Source organism: Odontesthes bonariensis, chromosome 11 (genome assembly GCF_027942865.1).
Source record: "Odontesthes bonariensis isolate fOdoBon6 chromosome 11, fOdoBon6.hap1, whole genome shotgun sequence".
Taxonomy (NCBI): domain Eukaryota; kingdom Metazoa; phylum Chordata; class Actinopteri; order Atheriniformes; family Atherinopsidae; genus Odontesthes; species Odontesthes bonariensis.
The window spans coordinates 2,253,769-2,276,162 of record NC_134516.1 but is presented as its reverse complement, the minus strand read 5'-3'; the positions used below and the strand labels follow the sequence as shown (position 1 = coordinate 2,276,162).

The window sequence follows — 22,394 nt, the reverse complement described above, 5'->3', positions numbered from 1 at the left end:
TCGACTCACGCCGCCGTATACAGCCGGCACAAAATCGTGACGTCATCAACACTCGCGCTAGCAGACGTGGCGACCATGGTAAAGCCTTAAGTGTGTTACAGCTAATGATGCGTTTCTAGTTGTACACGGATGTTGGAATTTCCTAGTCAGATTTTTAATCTGAACCCCACGTGAAGTCGGATCCGGCTCGGAAAGTTGGATTGGCTGATTTATGGCCGTTTACGGAGACCGTAAGGGCTGTGATTGGTCGGCTAACAACATAATTTCCGGAATCACTTTTCCGGTTTAGCTCCTTCCTCTCAGAACAACAACACCGCCATTTTAAAAAGAGTTTACTGTGTGCCGGTCAACATTTGGTCAGAATTATTTGCATTTCAACATCAACGAGCTCCAACTCCAACAACAGTCTTTCTCTGTGTGTCGCCATCGTTCACTGTGAGGAGGAACGGAGCCGGAAGGTGAACAGCCAATCAACCACTTTCACCATAGACGTCGCCAGATTGGGTCGTCTAACGTAGCGCCGCCTGCTGATCGGGAGGGGAACTGCCTTGGGTATCCGACATCCCGACGGAGAACTTTGACAGGACGGAGAAGCAGACTGAGGCCTTAAATCTTAGCAGCCCTACATAGATTTCATGCCATCTGCTCCTTACGTAAACAGTGGTTACATGATTTTTATATGTTTGTAAGGCTGGGATGAGCTCAGCTTTGGGGTCACACGACCGTCGCTCCCCAGGGAAAATCGATTGAAAAGCACTTAACGAGCCCCAAAATGCATTTTGAAAATGCCATTAAAGCTGTATTTTCAACAGGACCTTGATAAAAATGGCATAGCTGTCTACAGCACACATGTCTTCTCCATTTTGGGACTCGCAGAGATGCAAAATTCAATGGGAAAATCGATTAAAAAGCACTTAACGAACAAAAAATGCCCTGTTTTGGAGGCCTCGTAACTCAGCCATACGACATCACAGAGACCTCATTCAAAGTTTATGTGACAGGAGACTCTCAGCTTTAACTGAACTAAACATTTTTTTTATAGGGCTGGCAGTAGATTGGCACCCATCAAAATTTCTTCAGAAATTTTCTAGTTTCTAATTATTGTTGATCAGTCCTTAAATTCAACTCAAAGCAAAGATTTTACAGAAAGAGTGTTGTTGATTTATCTTAATGTGTGGAACAATGGGATGGCTAATACTCAGTTATGAGCTTCTTATTTAATATCCATGCATGTTGCAGATATATAACAAAAGGTAGGTTCAGATGGAGATTTTTAAGATTTGTTGGAAGTTGGAAGTCTAAGCAGTCAAGTAAACAGAGGCTGGTGGCTGCATTTGTTTTTCCGTGTGCTCAGAAAATGTTCATGTGTGGGAGACACTTTGTTTAAAGTGTGTCGCTGTATGTCACCCGTTAGCATCTCACCACTTCCTGTTCTACTTCGAGGCTTCAGAGGAAGACGCAGCTTCACTGCAGTCACTTCGCTGCTCGAACATCGTGAAGAAACCTCGTCTTGTTGGGAAACTGGTTTGGGATGGAGCTCCAGATGTGGGTGTCCGGCCTGCTGGTCCTCGCCTCCACGCTTCCCTCGGCAGGTAAAGACCCGCCACACCACTCCAGTTCAGATGTTTACACCAAGAAATCCTGCAAACGGGGGCTTCACAGCTACGCTGACACCCTCACAGCTTCCTTAAAATGACAGTTAGAGCAGTTTTCTAAAAAACAAAGAAGGTGAATTTATCGTCTTAAACAGAATATTTTTTATTCTGACGCCGATTCTAGATTAAAATCATAAAAACTGTCGTTTCATACTCAAGAACAGCAAACAAACTGCAGACTAAGAGCATTTATTGAGATTATTCTGTCAGTTGAGACTTTCATGAGCTACAGAACATGTTTGAACGTTTCTTCTCCACCTTTTTAACCCTGAAAATCACTTTTTAAAAAAAAAGATAAATGTGTTATAAATGTGTGATAATGAAAATCACAGTTTAAAAAAAAGCCAGTTCAGTTACTCGGTGTTTCCACAGAATTTTCCTCTTGTCTGGAGAAACTTTAGCAGAAGGAAACTTCAGACTTCCAACAGAGAAGATTGAGAGCTTGTGGTAGCCATGTTTGAGGTTAGAACTGAACACAGAGTAGGCTTTCAACACTTTATAGTTTTTATATTCATTTCCGTCTCCATCTGAGTCACGATGCTGGTGATTTTGTTAGCTAACGTGCTAGCTGTGACAGGTGCTTTCTAAGTTAGCACGTTAGCTTGTAAATTATTAGCATGTTGACTCATAAATGTGGAGTAGCATCAACATCTCTCAGTTTTTTGTTGATAAGCAAGTTCCTTTTTGTTTCTACAAATAATATTAAATACTACTATTTCTTTTATCTTATATTTTGTTGCTGTAACAGAAAAACAAACATTTTAAACTATGTTACATCGTACGTTCTCTCCATCTTGTTCAGTACTGAATAATTCAGTTATTGAGTTGTGACTCAATCAGTTATTTTTTAAAAAGGGTTTAAACTTTAAGAGAAAACAAAGTTTATTATGTTATAAAGCGTTAATCCATCCGAAAGTTAACCCGTAGTTCTGAGCTGAAAGGGACTGTTTTACAAATAAACAAATAGTTCAATCAAAAAAGTCAAATTAAAGAGATTAAAGTAGCTGACAAAATTATAAATGACTAAACAGAACCGACAACAGCTGTTGACATTTAAACCAACAAAAAATCAGTTTAAACCAGTTTACAGCTGTTCTTAAATACGTCACATTTTAAAATCTAGAGCGTTAAAAAAACATTTTTAACGCTTGTGTTTAACCCTCTTAACATTGTGTTTACTCCCTTTGTCCTACGGGTCAGAAATGAGCCGCCCTACCAAAGCCCCAAAATAAAGCAACTCAATTGAATCTTAAATCCAAAATCTATTTTTTTATGATGAAACCACCTGTTATTGATCTATTCAACTCAATTCAATACATTTGTTATCATGTATTTTTTGTTACACAATACAAAAAGACAATCACCAGTTTTCAGGATTACACTTTTTTTTGTCAGTTGGGCCAACAGTTTTCTTGTTTTCTCAGTTTTCTTTTACATAATAAAGGTTTATTATTGCTATTATATAAATGTGAAGTAATTACTTCTGAATTAATTATATTGAAAGGGAAAAAAACCGTGAACTTTTTACTGGTGTTTAAATGTTTTTATAATTCACGGGTCAAAAATGACCCATAAGACCATCTTTGTACCCTAGTGGTGTACAGCCCACATGGAAACATAAACAAAAATAAAGTCTGACTTTTTCTAATGATGGGGTCCCTTTAGGAAAAGTCATAACATTTCAAGTTGGAAAAAGATAGTTTAAGGTGTTTTTTCTACAGCTAAACATGGTGGTGGCTCACTTTGGACCCGCAGGACAACAGGAGGGTTAAACACGCAAAACCAGTTTTCAAGTTTAGAAGCAATGAATTCCTAAAAAAATTACTTGATCTCCTAAAACAGTGTTAATAAATGTTAATAATGTGTAACACTGTATGAGCTGTGGTAAAACATTAAATTCCACTTTTAAGCAGCCATGGTTTGGAGTGAAATTCAGTTTTATTTTTGTAGCTCCAAATCCTAATAAAAACACCTAAATAAAAAAAAACTTTTTTTATTTTTACTTTTTAAATTTTAAATTTTATTTATTTAGTCATTTATTATTATTAGTTAGTAGTAGTATTTTTATTAGAATTAGTATTAATATCATTGTTGTTAATATACAATCATTGTAAATATTAATAATTTTTTTAGCTACTTGACTAATTTGAATTTCCCCCATTGGCAGATGAATAAAGTATTTTTCTATTCTATTCAAAGATCCAATCCAAGCCCGTTACTATTGAATACCAATTTAAACCATAAAAAGAAAAAAAGTCTTTATTTCATGTAAGTTTTTACAGTAAAATCCAAATATAAACAAAATACCAGTGGAAACCTAACCAGTATTCATGAGAGTTTAAACAACCTTGAGTTTGCATTCAAGTACTTTTAATCAGTTAAATTTCCAGTGTGAAACACCGGCGTAGACGATCAAAGCGTGGCTTCGAATCAACCAAACGTCACGGCTTCAAACGTTCGGCCCAAACATGGTCCCAATCAAACCTTCGATGGCGGTGTTGACTCGGGCCGGGTACCGCCGCCTAAAACCAGCCACAGATCCACCGGACACGGCTCCAACCGGCATTTTCACGGGGCTCGGGGGGCGCGCTCTCCTCCCTTAATGTTAGCCCTACAGCACTACTGTGCCCAACGTTGTTTTTCCATTCGGCTGCTATGTGTGGCTCGTTCTTTATGGCAGTTTTAAAATGATTTTTTCACATTGATATTATCATTTGAGGCGTTTATAATGGGCCGATTCTCTGCGCTCAGAGGCGATTTTTGATAATTATGTGTGGCAGAGCTCAATGAGTGTGACTGTGTGAAAGAGGACAAAAATACCTACGAACGATCATGTTCGAGGAATTGGTGCAGTATCGAATTTAGTGAGAAACAGCTGAGATGTCGTCTTCCTAAAACGTAAACTGCCGTTGTGTCAAAGCTGTATAATGTATCAACAAACCCTTTGGTTCAATTAAAGCTGAGAGTCTCCTCTCACATAGAAACTTTGAATGAGGTCTGTGCGATGCTGTATGGCTGAGTTATAAGGCCTCTAAAATAGGGTAGTTGGCCAAAAAGGCCATACAGCTTTAATGGCATTTTCAAAATGGCCTCGGTAAGTGCTTTTCAATGCATTTTCCCATTGCATTGTGGGTATTTTCAAACTTACCCTCACTATCAGTTTAAAGGATAAAAGCAGATCAGATTTATAAGATGAAGCTGTTATAACAGGGCATCCATCTTGGCTCTGCCCTCATAAGCAGTCAGAGCAGGCTAACAAGGCGTTGCCCTGGTAACAGGAGCAGGTGCGGCCTGTTGCCCCGGTAACAGGAGCAGGTGCGGCTGCTCTGTGTCTCTGACATGTACGCTCACTTTGGCTTCTTAAAATTACACTATAATTTTGACTGCACTCGACTGTCTCGAACAAACGGTCGCTGTTCGAAAAGTAAAAGTCGGATCCGAATAATTCTTAAACCGTTAGCGCCCCAAGAGACGGCAGAAGCCAGCGGTGTAATTTTCATTCGGCTACTATGTGTGGCTGGTTTTTTATGGCAGTTTTAAAATCATTTTTCACCTGAATTTGATGAGTTTCAGGCGTTTATAATGGGCTCATGACCAGGCCGGCCCGACAGAACACTCTTTAGTACAGTAACTGATCCATAAAAAGTTGCTCAGACTGGGGACTAATTATCCAACCAATCAACCAATCACAAAGAGAAGCTTTGAACGCCAGCGTAGAGCATCGAAGCTGAAGCTCCGGTGCAGAAGAAACCGGCCAAAGTTTGGAGCTTTTCTTAGAACCAACGAAGGTCGCAGACCATCGAGTGACCAGTTGGCTTCGAGGCTGACGTGGATATTTTTCCATATAATATATATGGTATAATAAATATATAAATCAAAACCAAAGCAACTGAATAAAGTATTTAACCAAAGACAAACGGCAGCAGCAAACATGTCGTGTAAGATAAAAGTTTGATCTGGACTTTAGTTGTTTGAACAGCGTTTTTTAGGCCCATATATTAAAATAAATGTAAAAAATTATATTGAATTATTAAAATATAAAATATATTAAAAAATCTATTTGAAAAATTAATAAAAAAGTATATTAAAAATTTATAATTAAAAATGAGATTTTTTTTATATTTTCTCTTTGTGCATTTAGCAGCTCGTCCGTATAAACTTCATGATGAAGCATGTTAGAGGCGGGTTTTTAACCCCAATAAGGGGCGTCTGCGAGCTCAATAAAGGCCTTACTCAGCAGAAAAAATTGATCATAATGTCTCCATTATTGTATCTGCGTTGAATTCAAACTGAGATCCGAAATATGTGCAATTTAAAAGCTTCAGTTGGTTCACAAATATTAAAAAGAAAGGTGCTTCCCATCAGGCTTTTTATCTTAAATTACAGAGATTCGGACGCACAGAAGCATGAATAATAACACACAGTTTTTATAAATAATGTTCCAGAGTGAGGTGAGATGTTTCGAGTCGGTCGTATCGATGGGATAACGCCGTAAACACATGAATGTCCAACAGGAAAATGCTGCTGATTCCCACAGAAAAGCCTTTTAATCAGATTTATGCCTGAGACGTGTCTGCAGACGCCCTGAAACCAACCAGAAATCCAGCTTTTACAGCCTTTAATGCAGATGTTTGGAATCAGTCGACGGTCCAGCCTTGAATGAGGGATTTTTTAAAGGATTGTTACGTCTGGATGTCGTCAGCAGAATTAGAATAAGTTCAATTTAAGGTGTTTTTTAAGAATATGCTCTGTTAAATAAGTCAAAATTGATGTTTTCTTCAGATACTTGTATCTGATTTTAACGCTTAATGCTCAGCTTTGGCTGTTTTAGCTTGGTGAGCTTCAGTTTTCTGCAGCAGCAGCAGCTCTGAAGGCTAATTGACCACAACGAGTGAAACCCCCATTTCAGGAAGCTGCTCTGTGGTTTTCTGAGTGTCTTCTTCAGACAGAGATGTGCTGATATGTGAGCAGAAAGGTTCCTGCTCAGCGCGGCGGCCATGTTTGATGAAAGATGGAGCGGGTAATGTGGTGTGAAAGCTCCGAGCAGAAGCAGAAATGTGCTGCAGGCGTCCTGGGGCGTCCTGGGGCGTCCTGGGGCGTCCTGGGGCGTCCTGGGGCGTCCTGGGGCGTCCTGGGGCGTCCTGGATCCAGAGTTTCAGATGTTCAACAGGGGGGCAAACTGCCGACTGAAGCCACAGTTTAAGACCAGATCTCATGTTGATATCAGCAGTGAAACGTCTTGTTTGACCATCAGATAAAGTGTTTCCGTCAGTTCATCACTTAAAGAAGAGGAAGAAGCTGCTGCTTCTTTATCCAGATGTGAAACCTTTCACATCAGCAGGGTGTCGACGTCTTTACAAGTCAAAGAATAAAACTTTATTCGCCTTGAAATCGCTTTGAGCCAGCCCTCATTTCTTCATATATTTCATTAAATAAGGAACATGATTTATTAATTAATTAATAATAGATCATATTTAAAGGTATAAGTTTATAAAAACAGCAGCTTTACAGTGAATATCTGCTCTGAGCTGCTTTCTCCTCCAGCACAGCCTGAACCCTCTCAGACGAGCTTTCTGTCCTTTCTTTAAGGAGTCTTCAGGAATAGTTCTCCGGGCTTCTTGAAGGACATCCCAAAGCTCTTCTTTGGATGTGGGCTGCCTTTTGTTCCGTTCTCTGCCAACATGATCCCACACTGCTTCAGTAATGCTGAGATATGCCAAGTTTTCAGCTAACAGCTCTTTGGGAATCACCTTGTTGCTGCAGAAATCCTGTTTTCTGTCTGTCACACTGTGTTATCTTTGCTGTTTTTCACACATGCAGCTAAAGAAATGGGAACAAATCTTAATTCCAGTCTAAAACCCACAAAGAGCTTCTAGATTATTCATTTCTGGTGGCATAAAACAGTTTAATCATTTCATTTATATTAATTGTTCCATAATTAGTCATTAGATTATATCTTATATTCCTTTTTTAAGCTTTAAATTGAATCTTATTTACTTTTTCTTGATGTTGTTTAACATATAATTCTTATTATTGTCTGTTTTTTTTCCTACTTTTCTACTTTTAGACGTGATAACGTTCATTATTTTGGGATTAGGATTTTTTTAAACTGAATTTCTTATATTAATTTGAATCTTTTGGTACCTGAAAGCAGTTTTAACGTAAATGTAGAAAAAAGTTGAAACTATGAAGCTGTTTTTCACAGATGCAGCTAAAGAAATGGGAACAAATGATGAAAAAAGCAGAAAATGTCCAAATAAAAACAATGAAAAACCTTCAGAAAGTGTTGAAACTATTGCTGAAGATCACTTAAGCTGCTTGGATGCAAAATATAAAGAAATAAGAGGTATCTCATGACCAAAATGCTTCAAAAACCACATAAAATACTTAATATGGCTGTCACAATCATACAAATGTAAAAAAAACTCCAAAGACTCCAAATCTGAGGGAATTTTATTCCTGTTTGGTGATATAAAGTCCTGTTTTTCACTTTCACTGGAGATGAATGTGTGACGGGCTGCTGGGAACAAAGTGCCTAAAGATCCAGTTTAAAACGGCTTCTTTGCTAAGTTGGACACAACACTGGTTCATCCCTTGAGTTAGGAGCCTTTTTCCTGCCTGAATGGTTCACAGCTCAGAGTTAAGTGGCTGAACAGAGAAAAAACACATTCCTCTGAAGATGCTCAGGTATAGGGGTTGGACTGAAGATGAGGGAAGAAGCAGAAAATGTCCAAAGAGAAACTCTGAGGGAGCTTCAGGAAGCTGCAGGACTGCTGATCAGGACTTTATTAACTGTTTGAGTAAAATGAAAGCAAAATAGGATGTAAAATGCGTCAAAATAAGCTTTAGACTAAATCATAAATGTGATATTTTAGGTGAGACTCTGATTTTCTGATCAATAAGAAATAATATATCTTTTAACAGAAGTTTGAGGCTTTTTACATCGAAGTTCACAGGAGGTAAAATCAGAGACGTAGCTGAACGTCTCGAAGAGGAAGTGGGCCAAGGATGGAACCCTGTGGTGCTCCTCCTCGACTTTCCAAAACACGTTTGAAGACGGTTTTGTTTAATTCTTAAAGGTTTCCTTTGTTTTTCCTCAGTTAAACGTCTGATTCTGTTGTGAAAATGCAACACAAAGCGTTTGGTTTTGTTTTTGCTCATGTGAGTTCGGCTGGTTCTTCTACTCTAACCGTTTATTTAACACTTTATGTTATGGTGTAAATATCCAGGAAATAATTACTCGTACTTGTTTTTTCTTTATGTAACAGTCTCATTTAAGTGTTTTTGTGAAGTGACCCAAATAAATAGGGCACTAAAAGTGTGCACCGGGTCTATTTTTGGGGATAACTAAACATCTGAGCCTCTTTTGGGTCCAACTCACACCAGGACGGTTGTTAAATTGTTAAATTGTTAAATTGTGCTCTCAAGACTGAAGTGTTTCAGCTCAAAAGCAAAGAAAAGATTTCGAACGTCGAGTTAGTCGTTAGCTCGTGGCCGAACAAAACGGACCCGATTAGGATCCTTTTTCAAATGTTGGTCCAGCTTCAAAGCCAAAGTTTGACACAAAACATCAAGCCACACCCCTTTCCTCGTGGGGGTGTGAAAAATAACAAACCTTTCCCTGTGTCCTCATGCCGAAAACTTGGCCAACCCACCACATATGGACTTACAGACCCTTCGTCCCGCGGAGCTCTCGCGCACGGAAACCTCTGAATTTAGAAGACAATTCCCCCCATGGGATAATCATTTATAAAATGAATTTATTTTGTCTTTTATTTGTTCGAATTAAATTATCTGGACACTTATTTACTTTCCCTGAATGTGAGACTATGTGTTTTATACTTTACGTATCAGCATTCAATGTGACCAACAGACAGTAAATTCATACTTGGATTTTTAATGATCAGAGGACATCTTAATTCAGACAACTTAATTTAGCATGACCAATGTGCAGAAATTTCACATATATTCATACAAGAGGTTTTCTGCTCACCTTATGTTCGGACCCCTCGAATTGTCTGAAAAAAGCGTCCCCTTCGATCACCTCCAGCTGTCCTCCCTCGGACCGTCCTCAGAATCTGCCATCCGGGTCACGGCACCAAATTGTTAGATCGATTCTTTCAATGGCAGCTCAAGAACAAGCCGGAGGAATCTCAAGTTAACCTTGTAGCACCCAAGCATATGAATACTCATTGAAAAAAATCATTTAGGCTCTTCTTGCATCTTTTTGGGTGGGAATAAATCAATGTTTTGGAATTTTTGGAACTGTGCTATTTTTGATCATTTTAGGCAATGTTGCATATATGCAGCTGTGGGCTTTCCTGATTAATTTTGTAATCATACAATTTGGAGACCTGAGCTCCCATTAGCGCTGTGAAAGGTGGACAAAGCAGAGCACACCAAACGAGAGCAGAAGGAACTAGAACAGACCACCACAAAGCAGAGTGTAACTCACTGAGCCAAGAAAATGATTGTCGGCACATCAAATGTAATGTAAAAAAATATTACAAATGAATGTAAATAATGTATGTAAATTTAAAAAAATCAAATAATGTAATGTAAATAAAAATATAATGTAAATATAATGTAAATAAATAAAAAGCTTGTTGCATATCTGCAACTGTGGGTGCTACCAGGTTAAATAAAGTGTTTATTGGTGGTCAAACGTCAAGCATGCCAGCGCTGGGCTCAGAGGAACAGAGCTGAGACTGAGCCTTTCAGAGAATCATGTTGGCAGATAAAGCACATTAAAGACATCATATCTGCTAATGTGTCTGCACTTTCACTCAGGAAGCCAACAGGTGTTAAATTAAGCGCTTTAATGAAGCCTTCTCTCTTCTGTTTCCACCCAACGAAGAAACAGAAACACTCGTTAGTTAAAGTAAAGTCTCTGTGGCATCACACATGAAACAGTGACGTCACAGTTCACTGTTTCCACCTCGCTGCTCTTCACTTTACAGTAAACGTTGCATTAATGTAAACTCGTCTCATGACTTCGTCCTATCGATCAGCTTATTGACGGGAAACCAGCTCATCGTGATGAGTCGGTGAGTGTTTACAGCTCACAGCTTCTCATTTAGTTTTGATGCAGTTTCAGTGGAAACTCATCCTCCTCTGTACCTCATAACTGAGAAATAAAGGTGCTTTATTTGGCTTTTCCCTCTTTAGAAAAAGCAAACGCAGCAGATTTAACCTGGCGTGCACGTACGTGCACATCGGGCCGATCTGGAAATAATTTCTCTTCAAAAAGAGCCTCATGCTGCTCGATGATATGTGTAATTCTATTTATTGGTTCCTCCGAAGCCCAAATAGTTTGAATAAACCTAAAATGAAGCTCAGATTGATACTGAATAATGTGATTAAATGCAAAGCAACATATTTCTAACCTTTAAGAAAAGAAGAGCGTCGGAATAATGTGTGAAATACTGAAAGTAAAGCCTTTTATTAAGTTTGTTTTCAATGCAAAACTTTTCCAAATGTCACATTTGACATGACATTAAGGTTTTTGTACTTACGATTAACTTCATCACTTTATTCTATAAACTCACTTCAGTTTAAACTCATTTTTCAATCAATAAAAAATGACCTTAAATAAACATAAAAACCATGAAAAAAACAGTTACATTTCTCTGTATTTTTATGAATAATATTATTATTTATCAATCCTAGACACCCTGAACAACTGAAATATTTTCTGCCCATTTTCATTTATTCATCAGAAATATACATCTTTAATTGGCAGATTAATTTTGATTAATTTGATTGATATTAATTATGTTTGGATTAAAGTTAATTGGATGATAATTGTCTTAAATTGGACATTTATTGATTTTCTGCTCTATGAATAAACTGAGTCCATTTCAGGGTCTGTTAAGGTCTCAATATTATTATTTACTGACGTAATTAACCTCCAAATAAATCTGTAAATATGATTTTATGCTGAGTGCATGATCTGCAGCGTTGTCTGTAATTTATCATCCAAATATTTGACACTTTAAGGGATTTTCTCTCTTTCTTAGTTGGAATAATCCTAGCTTTACTTTTATTTGCTTTAGATTTTATACGAACACCTTGTTGGAAACCAGCTCACACGGATGAAAAATCACTCGATCATCTGCGTAAAGGAGCAGTTTCACCATTTTACTCACTTACAAACCAGCAAACCTGATTCTCACACAGTAACCGGGTGCGAGTCCGTCATGAAGCTTATTAAATCTTTACATGTTCTCTCAGAACTTTGTCGTGTTTACTTTGAAACCGGAGCAGAAACCAGAACACCGGCCAGAGTTGTTGAATCCTACATCGTCTGCATAGAGTCGAATGTTTCATATGAAATGTGTTGAACACAGATTCCTGTTTACACACATTTTCAAATCTTCTCAGAGATGAAAAGGTCACATTAAAGGTTCAGTTGGTGAAGTTTTCCCACTGACCTGTACTGAGCGCAAAGCTTCGGGAGCTTTTCAAACGTTTCCGTCTTCTTCCGGCCGCTCGTCTTCGGTTAAACGTGTCGTAAATTTAAATTACAAGCATCACAACAATAACTCACGTTAACTACTCTGTGTATATTTTAAAGATTTGCTTATTTCAAAGGATATTAAAAAAAGAGGCGTGTAAATTACTGTTTATATTTTTTAATGGCTGACCCGCAACACTTTAAATGTTACAATGAAAGTATTTCTGTTCCAAACGTTGACAGTGAATGGATTTAATAGGTTGTTGTTTTCCTAAATTAAATAATTAATTTGACATATTTCTGTTTCTTCTGGATGAAGAGCTCGGGTTGGAGATATCATAAAGCTTTGTAATGACCCTTTAACTCAGAATGACATTTTATTTAATTAATTTAATTCATTTGAATGTTCGGTGAGACTCACTGTTAGTTTTTAGAAGTATTTTAAACTGTTTAAAGTTAAGTTCATATGTATTCAGAGCTGAAAAACTGCTCTGAGAGCATCATTTTTATATTTTTATATTGATAAATGCTGAGAAGCCCAGAGTACAAACAGCCGGATTCGGACTGATTACGCTGGTAATACAACCAGAGCTTTCAGTTGTGAATGTGCACAAAGACAAAGAGCAGATCTATGAACGCTTGTATTCTACATTAAATTCTGACCAAAAGCAGCCGTGAGCTGAATACTCGTGGTTGTGAAACTGAGCCGATCGAAGACGCGTGAAACCATCAGATTATCTGACTTCCTGTTGTGTTTACATGAGGTCCATCTTTGCTCTTATCGGACCAGATGTTCGACGATGATAGATTCCACATCAGGCTTCTATTCACAGGAAACTCGTGATGAGACGAGGAAGACGAGGAAGACGAGGAGGTCTCTAAACCACAAACTATGAACCAACCGGCCTGCAGGTCGTAACGAGATGGAAAACGGCTGTAAGGCGTTCATCTGGTCGCACAAAGCAAAGAAAAGCGTATTTTAAAGCAGGATATTATGAGTTTGAGTAATCCTGAAATCTCCCTCCAGAAGAAGAAAAAAGGAGTTTAAACCTTCTGATGGAGGATTAATGGAAACTTTTCTTTACGTTGAAGTGAAATATTCAGAAAAGGATCCGACTTTGTGCTCAGTTTGAACAGCACAAAGCGAGTTTTTGTCCGACCGTTTGGTCTTAATTCAGCAGCTGAGCTCGTGTTTCTGACTCCTGACCAACAACTCGATGTATGACTCGTTAGTTAAGACTCGTTAGTTAAGACTCGTTAGTAAAGACTCGTTAGTTAAGACTCGTTAGTAAAGACTCGTTGATGGTCTTAACTTACAGGCTGACAGGTCGGGACTCGTTAGTTAAGACTCGTTAGTTAAGACTCGTTAGTAAAGACTCGTTAGTTAAGACTCGTTAGTTAAGACTCGTTAGTAAAGACTCATTAGTTAAGACTCGTTAGTTAAGACGTGTTAGTTAAGACTCGTTAGTTAAGACTCGTTAGTATAGACTCGTTGATGGTCTTAACTTACAGGCTGACAGGTCGGGACTCGTTAGTTAAGACTCGTTAGTAAAGACTCGTTGATGGTCTTAACTTACAGGCTGACAGGTCGGGACTCGTTAGTTAAGACTCGTTAGTAAAGACTCGTTGATGGTCTTAACTTACAGGCTGACAGGTCGGGACTCGTTAGTTAAGACTCGTTAGTTAAGACTCGTTAGTAAAGACTCGTTAGTAAAGACTCGTTGATGGTCTTAACTTACAGGCTCAATACCAGCAAGTTCTGACCTGCAAGTCAGAACTTGCTGGTATTGACTCAGAACTTGCTGGTATTGACTCAGAACTCGCTGGTATTGACTCAGAACTCGCTGGTATTGACTCAGAACTTGCTGGTATTGACTCAGAACTCGCTGGTATTGACTCAGAACTCGCTTGTATTGACTCAGAACTTGCTGGTATTGACTCAGAACTCGCTGGTATTGACTCAGAACTCGCTGGTATTGACTCAGAACTTGCTGGTATTGACTCAGAACTCGCTGGTATTGACTCAGAACTCGCTGGTATTGACTCAGAACTCGCTGGTATTGACTCAGAACTTGCTGGTATTGACTCAGAACTTGCTGGTATTGACTCAGAACTCGCTGGTTTTGACTCAGAACTCGCTGGTATTGACTCAGAACTCGCTGGTATTGACTCAGAACTCGCTGGTATTGACTCAGAACTCGCTGGTATTGACTCAGAACTCGCTGGTATTGACTCAGAACTCGCTGGTATTGACTCAGAACTCGCTGGTATTGACTCAGAACTTGCTGGTATTGACTCAGAACTCGCTGGTATTGACTCAGAACTCGCTGGTATTGACTCAGAACTCGCTGGTATTGACTCAGAACTTGCTGGTATTGACTCAGAACTCGCTGGTATTGACTCAGAACTCGCTGGTATTGACTCAGAACTCGCTGGTATTGACTCAGAACTTGCTGGTATTGACTCAGAACTTGCTGGTATTGACTCAGAACTCGCTGGTATTGACTCAGAACTCGCTGGTATTGACTCAGAACTCGCTGGTATTGACTCAGAACTTGCTGGTGGAGCTTTTGTTAAACTCAAAGGCAGCTGGTTGGTGTGTTTTACGTGTTTCCAGCACTTTTCGGTGATATAATTGTTGTGTTTCTAAACTCTTTCGTCTCTGTGAGCGAAACGAAGTTAAAGAAGGAGATGAGCTCTGACCTGTTTCAATGCTTACTGAATGTTTACTTTATTTATGAGATGAGAAGCGACTCGTCTGCTGCATCTTTCAGCTTTAACACACACGCCCACGCTCAACCACACCGACACACCGACACCTGTCAGTTAATGAGCCGCAGCAGCTGAGGAAACCACCAAGCTGGTGCACACACGTGCACACACATGCACACACGTGCACACACATGCGCGCACGTGCACACGTGTGCACACACGTGCACACGTGTGCACACACATGCACACACATGCACACACGTGCGCACACGTGCACACACATGCGCACACGTGCACACACATGCACACACCTGCACACACGTGCACACACATGCACACACGTGCACACACGTGCGGTAAGAAAGTCATGAACAGATCCGGTCTGACTGTTTGCTGTGTTCTCTGCCCCCCCACAGAGGCGTTGCACATGTACGACCCCCAGCTGTGCTACATCTTGGACGGCTTCCTCGGGCTGTACGGCCTCATCATCACCGGCATGTTCATCAAGGAGAAGGTCGGTCGGCACCAACGCTGCTCTTTGTTTCCCGTTAAACGGAGGAAGGACATCCTCTGACTCTCTGTAGACCTCAGCCTTGTTTGGTTGATCCAACAGGATTTCAAGCTGAGATGATTCAACAATAACTTAATAAGTTGATGATCTGAAAAGAGATAAACATCTCTTAAGCTAACACTTTTGTTAAAGTCTTGACTCTGACTGTGGATTTGCTCATCTTAGCTTGGGTTTTTAAGTCGTTGCTCCGGACTTACCCTGATTTCTTCTTTTTAAACCTTGTGGGTTAGACTCAGGGCGAGCTAGTTTTGCTTTTGGGACCGATGACCGACGCAGGTGTTGGTCTAACCGGAGATCTTCTGGACTTAATGGTCCTGCTCAGAGACTTGTTAACCCTGTTGGTCTAACCCTAACATCATTTTGAGCCCTAATGTCTTCTCTGAATGTGTTTTTTTTTGTAGTTCTTTAAAACCAAAGCAGCGGTGATGGAGGAGAACCCCTACTCTGTGAGTCCCAAGCAAACACCACAAACTGAGCCGCGCCATGTCTGCTGCCTTTGGTTTGTAGAGTTTCACACAGGAACTGTTAATCAGGAGTTTTCTTTTCTTTTAGGATCTGAGGGGTCAGGGCGCCAGCACTTATGATGAACTGATGACGGACTCTGGGAGAGGAAAAGTAAGTCTGCTGTGGTCATATTTCAGGAAGCTCCCTTTCTGGAGTCATGGCCGATTGATGGTTGGAACCAGGGGCCGTTATGTCGTCTGTTGGGCTAAAAACCAACTCGGTATTTATGTGGCTAGATTAGCAAATCCAAATGTTTCTGTGTAGAGCTCAAAGATGAGAAGAGTTTTAGTTTAGTTTGGAATTACGAATTACGACAACGGAAACACGATAATCGGCATAAAACCGCCATTTGGTCGTACCCTCCCCCACAACGAGCTCTGTTTTTTCCTCCTTTCATAAACCCGGCGAGTCCACCATTAAGGGCCAGACTTAATGATTTCATATACTTTGTGACCAACAACTGTACGTTTCCCTGGCAGCACCTCAGCGCTACGCTGTAAAACATCTGTTTGGGTCGGTTCGCTGAACCGGTGCCACTGGAGCTGAGAGTCGAAGCTGTTCCAACACTAAAAGGACACGAGTTCAACCTTCGGAAGTCTGTGTTACGTTGGAGTCACACCTATGAACGGATTCTTAGTTACGCTGAGTGAACAGGCAGCTAAAGTGGCTAACGGTACAACCGAACGGATTCTTAGTTACGCCAGAGAGTCTCTATTATGAGGAGAGGGAAAACTGGCGGCTATTTCCGGGTGGTACTGCACTCTAGGGGGCGCCAACGAAGCAGTGCAGAGCAGGCAGAACTCTGTGGTGGTACTATGAAATCCACCTTAGATGCAGCCATTGCTTTGGATATAATTTTTTACATTTTTTCATTTTAATTTTCCTAAAGGCAGGATAAATTATCCTTTCAAACGGCACTTGGTTTGATTTTTTTAGACTCACTAGATTTGTTTAAAATACACATTTATTGTCAGTATTGCATCCCGAGTGACGTCACGCATGTGGCATCACTTTACGGCATGGTCAGTCCTAGCGCTGAGCTAGCAGAGAGGTGTTAGCTCAAATAGTTACAGATTTCAGCACAGCCCTTTTACATACTCTCTGACTAGCCTCTGGTTTAGCTTTGGTTGTTGTTAGCGGCACCAGGTTAGCACTCTGGCACAGTGGACGAGTGCCGTAAAGCAGCCGGTCGTAATCTGCCGTGCGTTCTTCAGATTCCGTTAGCTAGATGCTAGCGGATACTGACTCGCAAATGCCAGACCTGTAAGAAAACAGAAAGATATAACTCCCAGGTTATTGTACTTTCGATATAAATCCACATCCCTCTGGCAGAAATCACAGTATTATTTTCAGGTTTCAGCCGCTAGCGGGGACATTTTTTGAGTTATTAGCGCCAGCCCTATGGCCAATGGTCATTCTGAACTCGCTCGCCAGCGCCCCCAGAGAAAATCAACTGAACTGCAGCCAAAATTTTTATAATGGGGCGAATAGGAAGCGGAACGGCTGTCTGTAAAAGGGCTGTGGTTACGCTGAGTGAACAGGCAGCTAAAGTGGCTAACGGTACAGCCGAACAGATCCATTTGTTGCTTCTTAAACTGCTCAGAAACTGTTTGAAATCACAGATTAAAGATTCTGCAAACAACTCCAGATCTTACAGGGGCACTATGTGGAAGAGCGCAGCTAGATTTTCCCATCATCCACCTATAGGTGGATGATGGGAAATAATATATATATATTATTTATTATATATATATATATATATATATATATATATATACAGTATATAGGGTCGTTGAAAAACGCAGAATGAGTCACTGAACGACACCATCTACATAAAACAAGACTAAAGACTTACGATGATGTTAAACACGTTTGATTTAGATGTGAGAAATACCGCCTTAAAACCACCTGGGCTGAGTTTGATGACCACCTTAAACCAAACAGCTGAGATTCCTCCTGATTTTATTCTGACTGAAAACTGTCTACAGTCTGGAAATCCTTGGAAATCCTTGGAAATCCTTGGAAATCATGTGGCGTCCGGCCAGTTTAAGGGATGATTTCCTAGGAACATTAGGTGCGTTTATATGGACACGTTTCGTTTAAAGAGATTACATGTAATCGGTTTATTAGAATTTGACCGAACTGTATACATGAGCCACAAATAAAGAGATTAAATTTCTTCCGAGTTTACATGTTACAGCAATTTAATCCGATAGGACAATGTTTTAACAAATGTTGCAGTATGTCTGAGCTGTTTCTTTGCTTTGTGTTACATGAAAAAATGAGGTGCTCTGTTTTTTTTTCTTTAAAAAAATAAAATAACATTTAAAATCCCGACTAGAACTGTGATGCTGATGCTGCAGCCACGTATGACTCTGCCTGCCTGCCATTAATGTTAATGCCCTGTTTGATTTTAAATTATGTTACACAACGCCTCTTCTTTACAAAACATAATACGCGTTAAAAATGACATCTGCCGAAGAAACGGATAAACTGAGAGGATTGTACACAACTGTTCAGTTGATCAGGATGCTAGCACGTCTGCAGTTGCTTCATCTTTGTAAACCAAGTGGATTAGTTTGACATAATTGTGAGCTTTCCTGTGACCGAGACACCGATTTAAGGTAGGACAGTTGGATTTAATGGGTTTGATTTTATTAATTGTATGGACAACTTAAAACATGTAGCGGGTTGTGGTGACACAGGCTAACTTCCACTCTTGGTCAGACAGGCTGTTATAGCCTACATACTGGTGCTACACACATGGAAAAAAGATCTTTGGCTACTTACTAGTAACATTTATCTCCTGCTCAAATCCGACATCGACACCATGGCTGACGTCCGAAAGGGGTCTGCCTCCCAGTATGTCGTGCATTTCCGTCTGGTACGCGAAATTGGCCGGGCTTGATCCGCTTTTACCATTTTGCCTTTTGGCATTGGAGTAGGCGGCCTTCAGGGCTTCCATCTTGACTTAATCTGGTCAACGGACCGGTCAAACCCTGCCTCTTTCAAGGCTGTGTGGACATCATTAAAGATTTCCGAGTTCCTCATCTTCCTCCTGTCCAGTTTTGACATTATATTTTGCTCTTGCAACGTTTTAAATAAAAACACCGTTTCCTCCCCCGACCAATTTTTGTTCTTCACCGTCGCCGTCATTTTAACTTCGATATCTTCCGTTATCTGCCGTTTAACTAGAACTACACAGTCTTTATTAACTTTATCTCGCGCGCCCTTACACTTGCGCAGTGCCATGAAACGTGTTCTAATAATCGGTTTATCCAGGTGCGCCTGTATATATGGGGAGTTTCCTCCTTCAATAGGATTATATGAACGGTCCAAACCACCTATTGTAATCGGTTTAAATATTTAACCCGTTTATATTTAAAGAGATTATTTGACTGTTTACATGACGCATATTTAATCTCTTTACACGTGTAATCAGTTTAAACGTGCATTTAATCAGATTAAACGTGTCCATATAAACGCACCTACTGATGAGTTTTAGGATTCGCTGGAACACTGAAACACAGCTTACCTTGTAAACCAAACCCAACCACAGTTTCAGTTCCCTGAGGAACACCTTTAAGCTGCTCTGCTGACTCATCTTTGTCCGTTATGTTTGCTCTGATAGGCCCGCAGCAGGCCGCCGGTTGATGAAACGTACACGGTAACAGATGAGATGTTCTTCTTCACCTTTGTTCATTCTTTTATCTGTTCTCACCAGCAGAAACTTGTTCCCACACACATACATACGTTTAATGAATGAGCTACTCATTAGAATATGTATTTTTTAAATTCAGGGACTGCATAAACGTCCAGATGGAGAATATAAAGAGCTTCCTATAAAAAGTGGGGTGAGTGTTTAAACATCTACATATGGTCTCATACATATGGACATGTGGACATTAACCTGAGAATTGTCTCTGTTTGTTCTGTAGAATCGGGGCAGAAGGAACCACGATGCGGTTTATCAGGTGAGTTTAAACCATCCCAGCTGGGATCACTTTTTAGGATTCCACATCAGGAATGTTTTGCTCTGACAGTTCAAACAAACGGCTGCAAACATCCATGATTGATTGACTGATGTGTTGATTGGTTGGTTGATTGATTGATTGATTGATTGTTTGATTGATTGATTGATTGATTGATTGATTGATTGATTGATTGGTTGATTGACTGACTGATTGGTTGATTGACTGATTGGTTGGTTGATTGATTGATTGATTTGTAACCCATCCTCAGGGTCTGAGCCCAGCCAGCAGAGATACCTACGACTCCCTCCACATGCAGCAGCTTTCTGCTCGCTAACAAACGCCATCCAGACGTCTCCAGATGTTCATGTTGAAGATGATGAAAGACTCAAAACTATTTGGCAGCTTTTTAAAATTCAAAATAATTCAGAAGTTTGGTGAGAAAATGCTTATTTTTAGATAAAATTAGTTTAGTTGTGTGACATCGGGCCAGAAATAAATGACAAATTCCATCAAAATGTCTAAGATCCCATCATATGTAGCGTTTAGGTTCCTTCTAACGATGGAATTTCATTTAATTCAGTTCAGTTTGATTCATAAAGCACCAAATCCCAACAAATGTACCACAGATACAGTCCAATTCAATCCAATTCATTGGAATCCAATTCAATTCTAAATGAGTTCAGTTCATACAGAGCCAATTAAAAACAGTTTAGAAACTTCTCTCTGATCCAATCCCCCGTCCTGGGCTGCACGGGGCGACTGTGGGGAGAAAAAAACTCCCTTTAACAGGAAGAAACCTCCATCAGAACCAGAACCAGGAAGAAACCTCCATCAGAACCAGAACCAGAACCAGGAACCAGCTGGGGCCTGAGGACAGGAAATGGGGGACAACAAACACCGTAACAGCAGGCCAAAGTCCAACTAAATTATTCAATTGGTGTGTTTTCTTTTAATTCTAATTGATATTCATGGAAAATTTAATGTTTTTCTGAGAACAGCAACTTTGGTCGGATCATAACTGGACATAACTGGATATAACTGGATATAACTGGATATAACTGCTAATAAATGGTTATAACTGGATATAACTGGATATAACTGGATATAACTGGTTATAAATGGATATAAATGGATATAACTGGATATAACTGGTTATAACTGGTTATAAATGGATATAACTGTATATAACTGGTTATAACTGGATATAACTGGATATAACTGGATATAACTGGTTATAACTGGATATAACTGGATATAACTGGTTATAACAAGATATAACTGGTTATAACTGGTTATAACTGGATATAACTGGTTATAACTGGATATAAATGGTTATAACTGGTTATAATTGGATATAAATGGTTAAAACTGGTTATTACTGGATATAACTGGTTATAACTGGTTATTACTGGATATAACTGGTTATAACTGGATATAACTGGATATAACTGGTTATAACTGTATATAACTGGTTATAATTGGATATAAATGGTTAAAACTGGATATAACTGGTTATAACTGGTTATTACTGGATATAACTGGTTATAACTGGATATAACTGGATATAACTGGATATAACTGGATATAACTGCTAATAAATGGTTATAACTGGATATAACTGGATATAACTGGATATAACTGGTTATAAATGGATATAAATGGATATAACTGGATATAACTGGTTATAACTGGTTATAAATGGATATAACTGTATATAACTGGTTATAACTGGATATAACTGGATATAACTGGATATAACTGGTTATAACTGGATATAACTGGATATAACTGGTTATAACAAGATATAACTGGTTATAACTGGTTATAACTGGATATAACTGGTTATAACTGGATATAAATGGTTATAACTGGTTATAATTGGATATAAATGGTTAAAACTGGTTATTACTGGATATAACTGGTTATAACTGGTTATTACTGGATATAACTGGTTATAACTGGATATAACTGGATATAACTGGTTATAACTGTATATAACTGGTTATAATTGGATATAAATGGTTAAAACTGGATATAACTGGTTATAACTGGTTATTACTGGATATAACTGGTTATAACTGGATATAACTGGATATAACTGGTTATTACTGGATATAACTGGTTATAACTGGTTATTACTGGATATAACTGGATATAACTGGTTATAACTGGATATAACTGGTTATTACTGGATATAACTGGTTATAACTGGTTATAACTGGATATAACTGGTTATAACTGGATATAACTGGATATAACTGGTTATTACTGGATATAACTGGTTATAACTGGTTATTACTGGATATAACTCGATATAACTGGTTATAACTGGTTATTACTGGATATAACTGGTTATAACTGGATATAACTGGTTATAACTGGTTATTACTGGATATAACTGGATATAACTGGTTATTACTGGATATAACTGGTTATAACTGGTTATAACTGGTTATTACTGGATATAACTGGTTATTACTGGATATAACTGGATATTACTGGTTATAACTGGTTATTACTGG

The 22,394-nt window shown here is 39.2% G+C and overlaps 1 protein-coding gene across 1 annotated transcript; it reads left to right on the top strand.

The window, feature by feature from the left end:
• The first annotated feature begins 1,146 nt into the window (after positions 1-1,146).
• Positions 1,147-21,010, top strand: cd247 (CD247 molecule). Its single transcript, XM_075477057.1, has 8 exons — positions 1,147-1,592; positions 15,240-15,337; positions 15,796-15,840; positions 15,947-16,009; positions 19,530-19,565; positions 19,699-19,752; positions 19,837-19,872; positions 20,141-21,010. The coding sequence occupies exons 1-8, from the start codon at positions 1,532-1,534 to the stop codon at positions 20,204-20,206; spliced, it is 459 nt and encodes a 152-aa protein (XP_075333172.1). The 5' UTR covers positions 1,147-1,531; the 3' UTR covers positions 20,207-21,010.
• Positions 21,011-22,394: the final 1,384 nt, after the last annotated feature.

Bases quoted from the DNA above. Each gene is read 5' to 3' on its own strand.
- cd247 (XM_075477057.1), top strand. From the start codon at position 1,532: ATGGAGCTCCAGATGTGGGTGTCCGGCCTGCTGGTCCTCGCCTCCACG. The intron at 15,338-15,795 runs GTCGGTCGGCAC...TTTTTTTTGTAG, and splicing joins GCATGTTCATCAAGGAGAAG to TTCTTTAAAACCAAAGCAGC. The intron at 15,841-15,946 runs GTGAGTCCCAAG...CTTTTCTTTTAG, and splicing joins TGGAGGAGAACCCCTACTCT to GATCTGAGGGGTCAGGGCGC.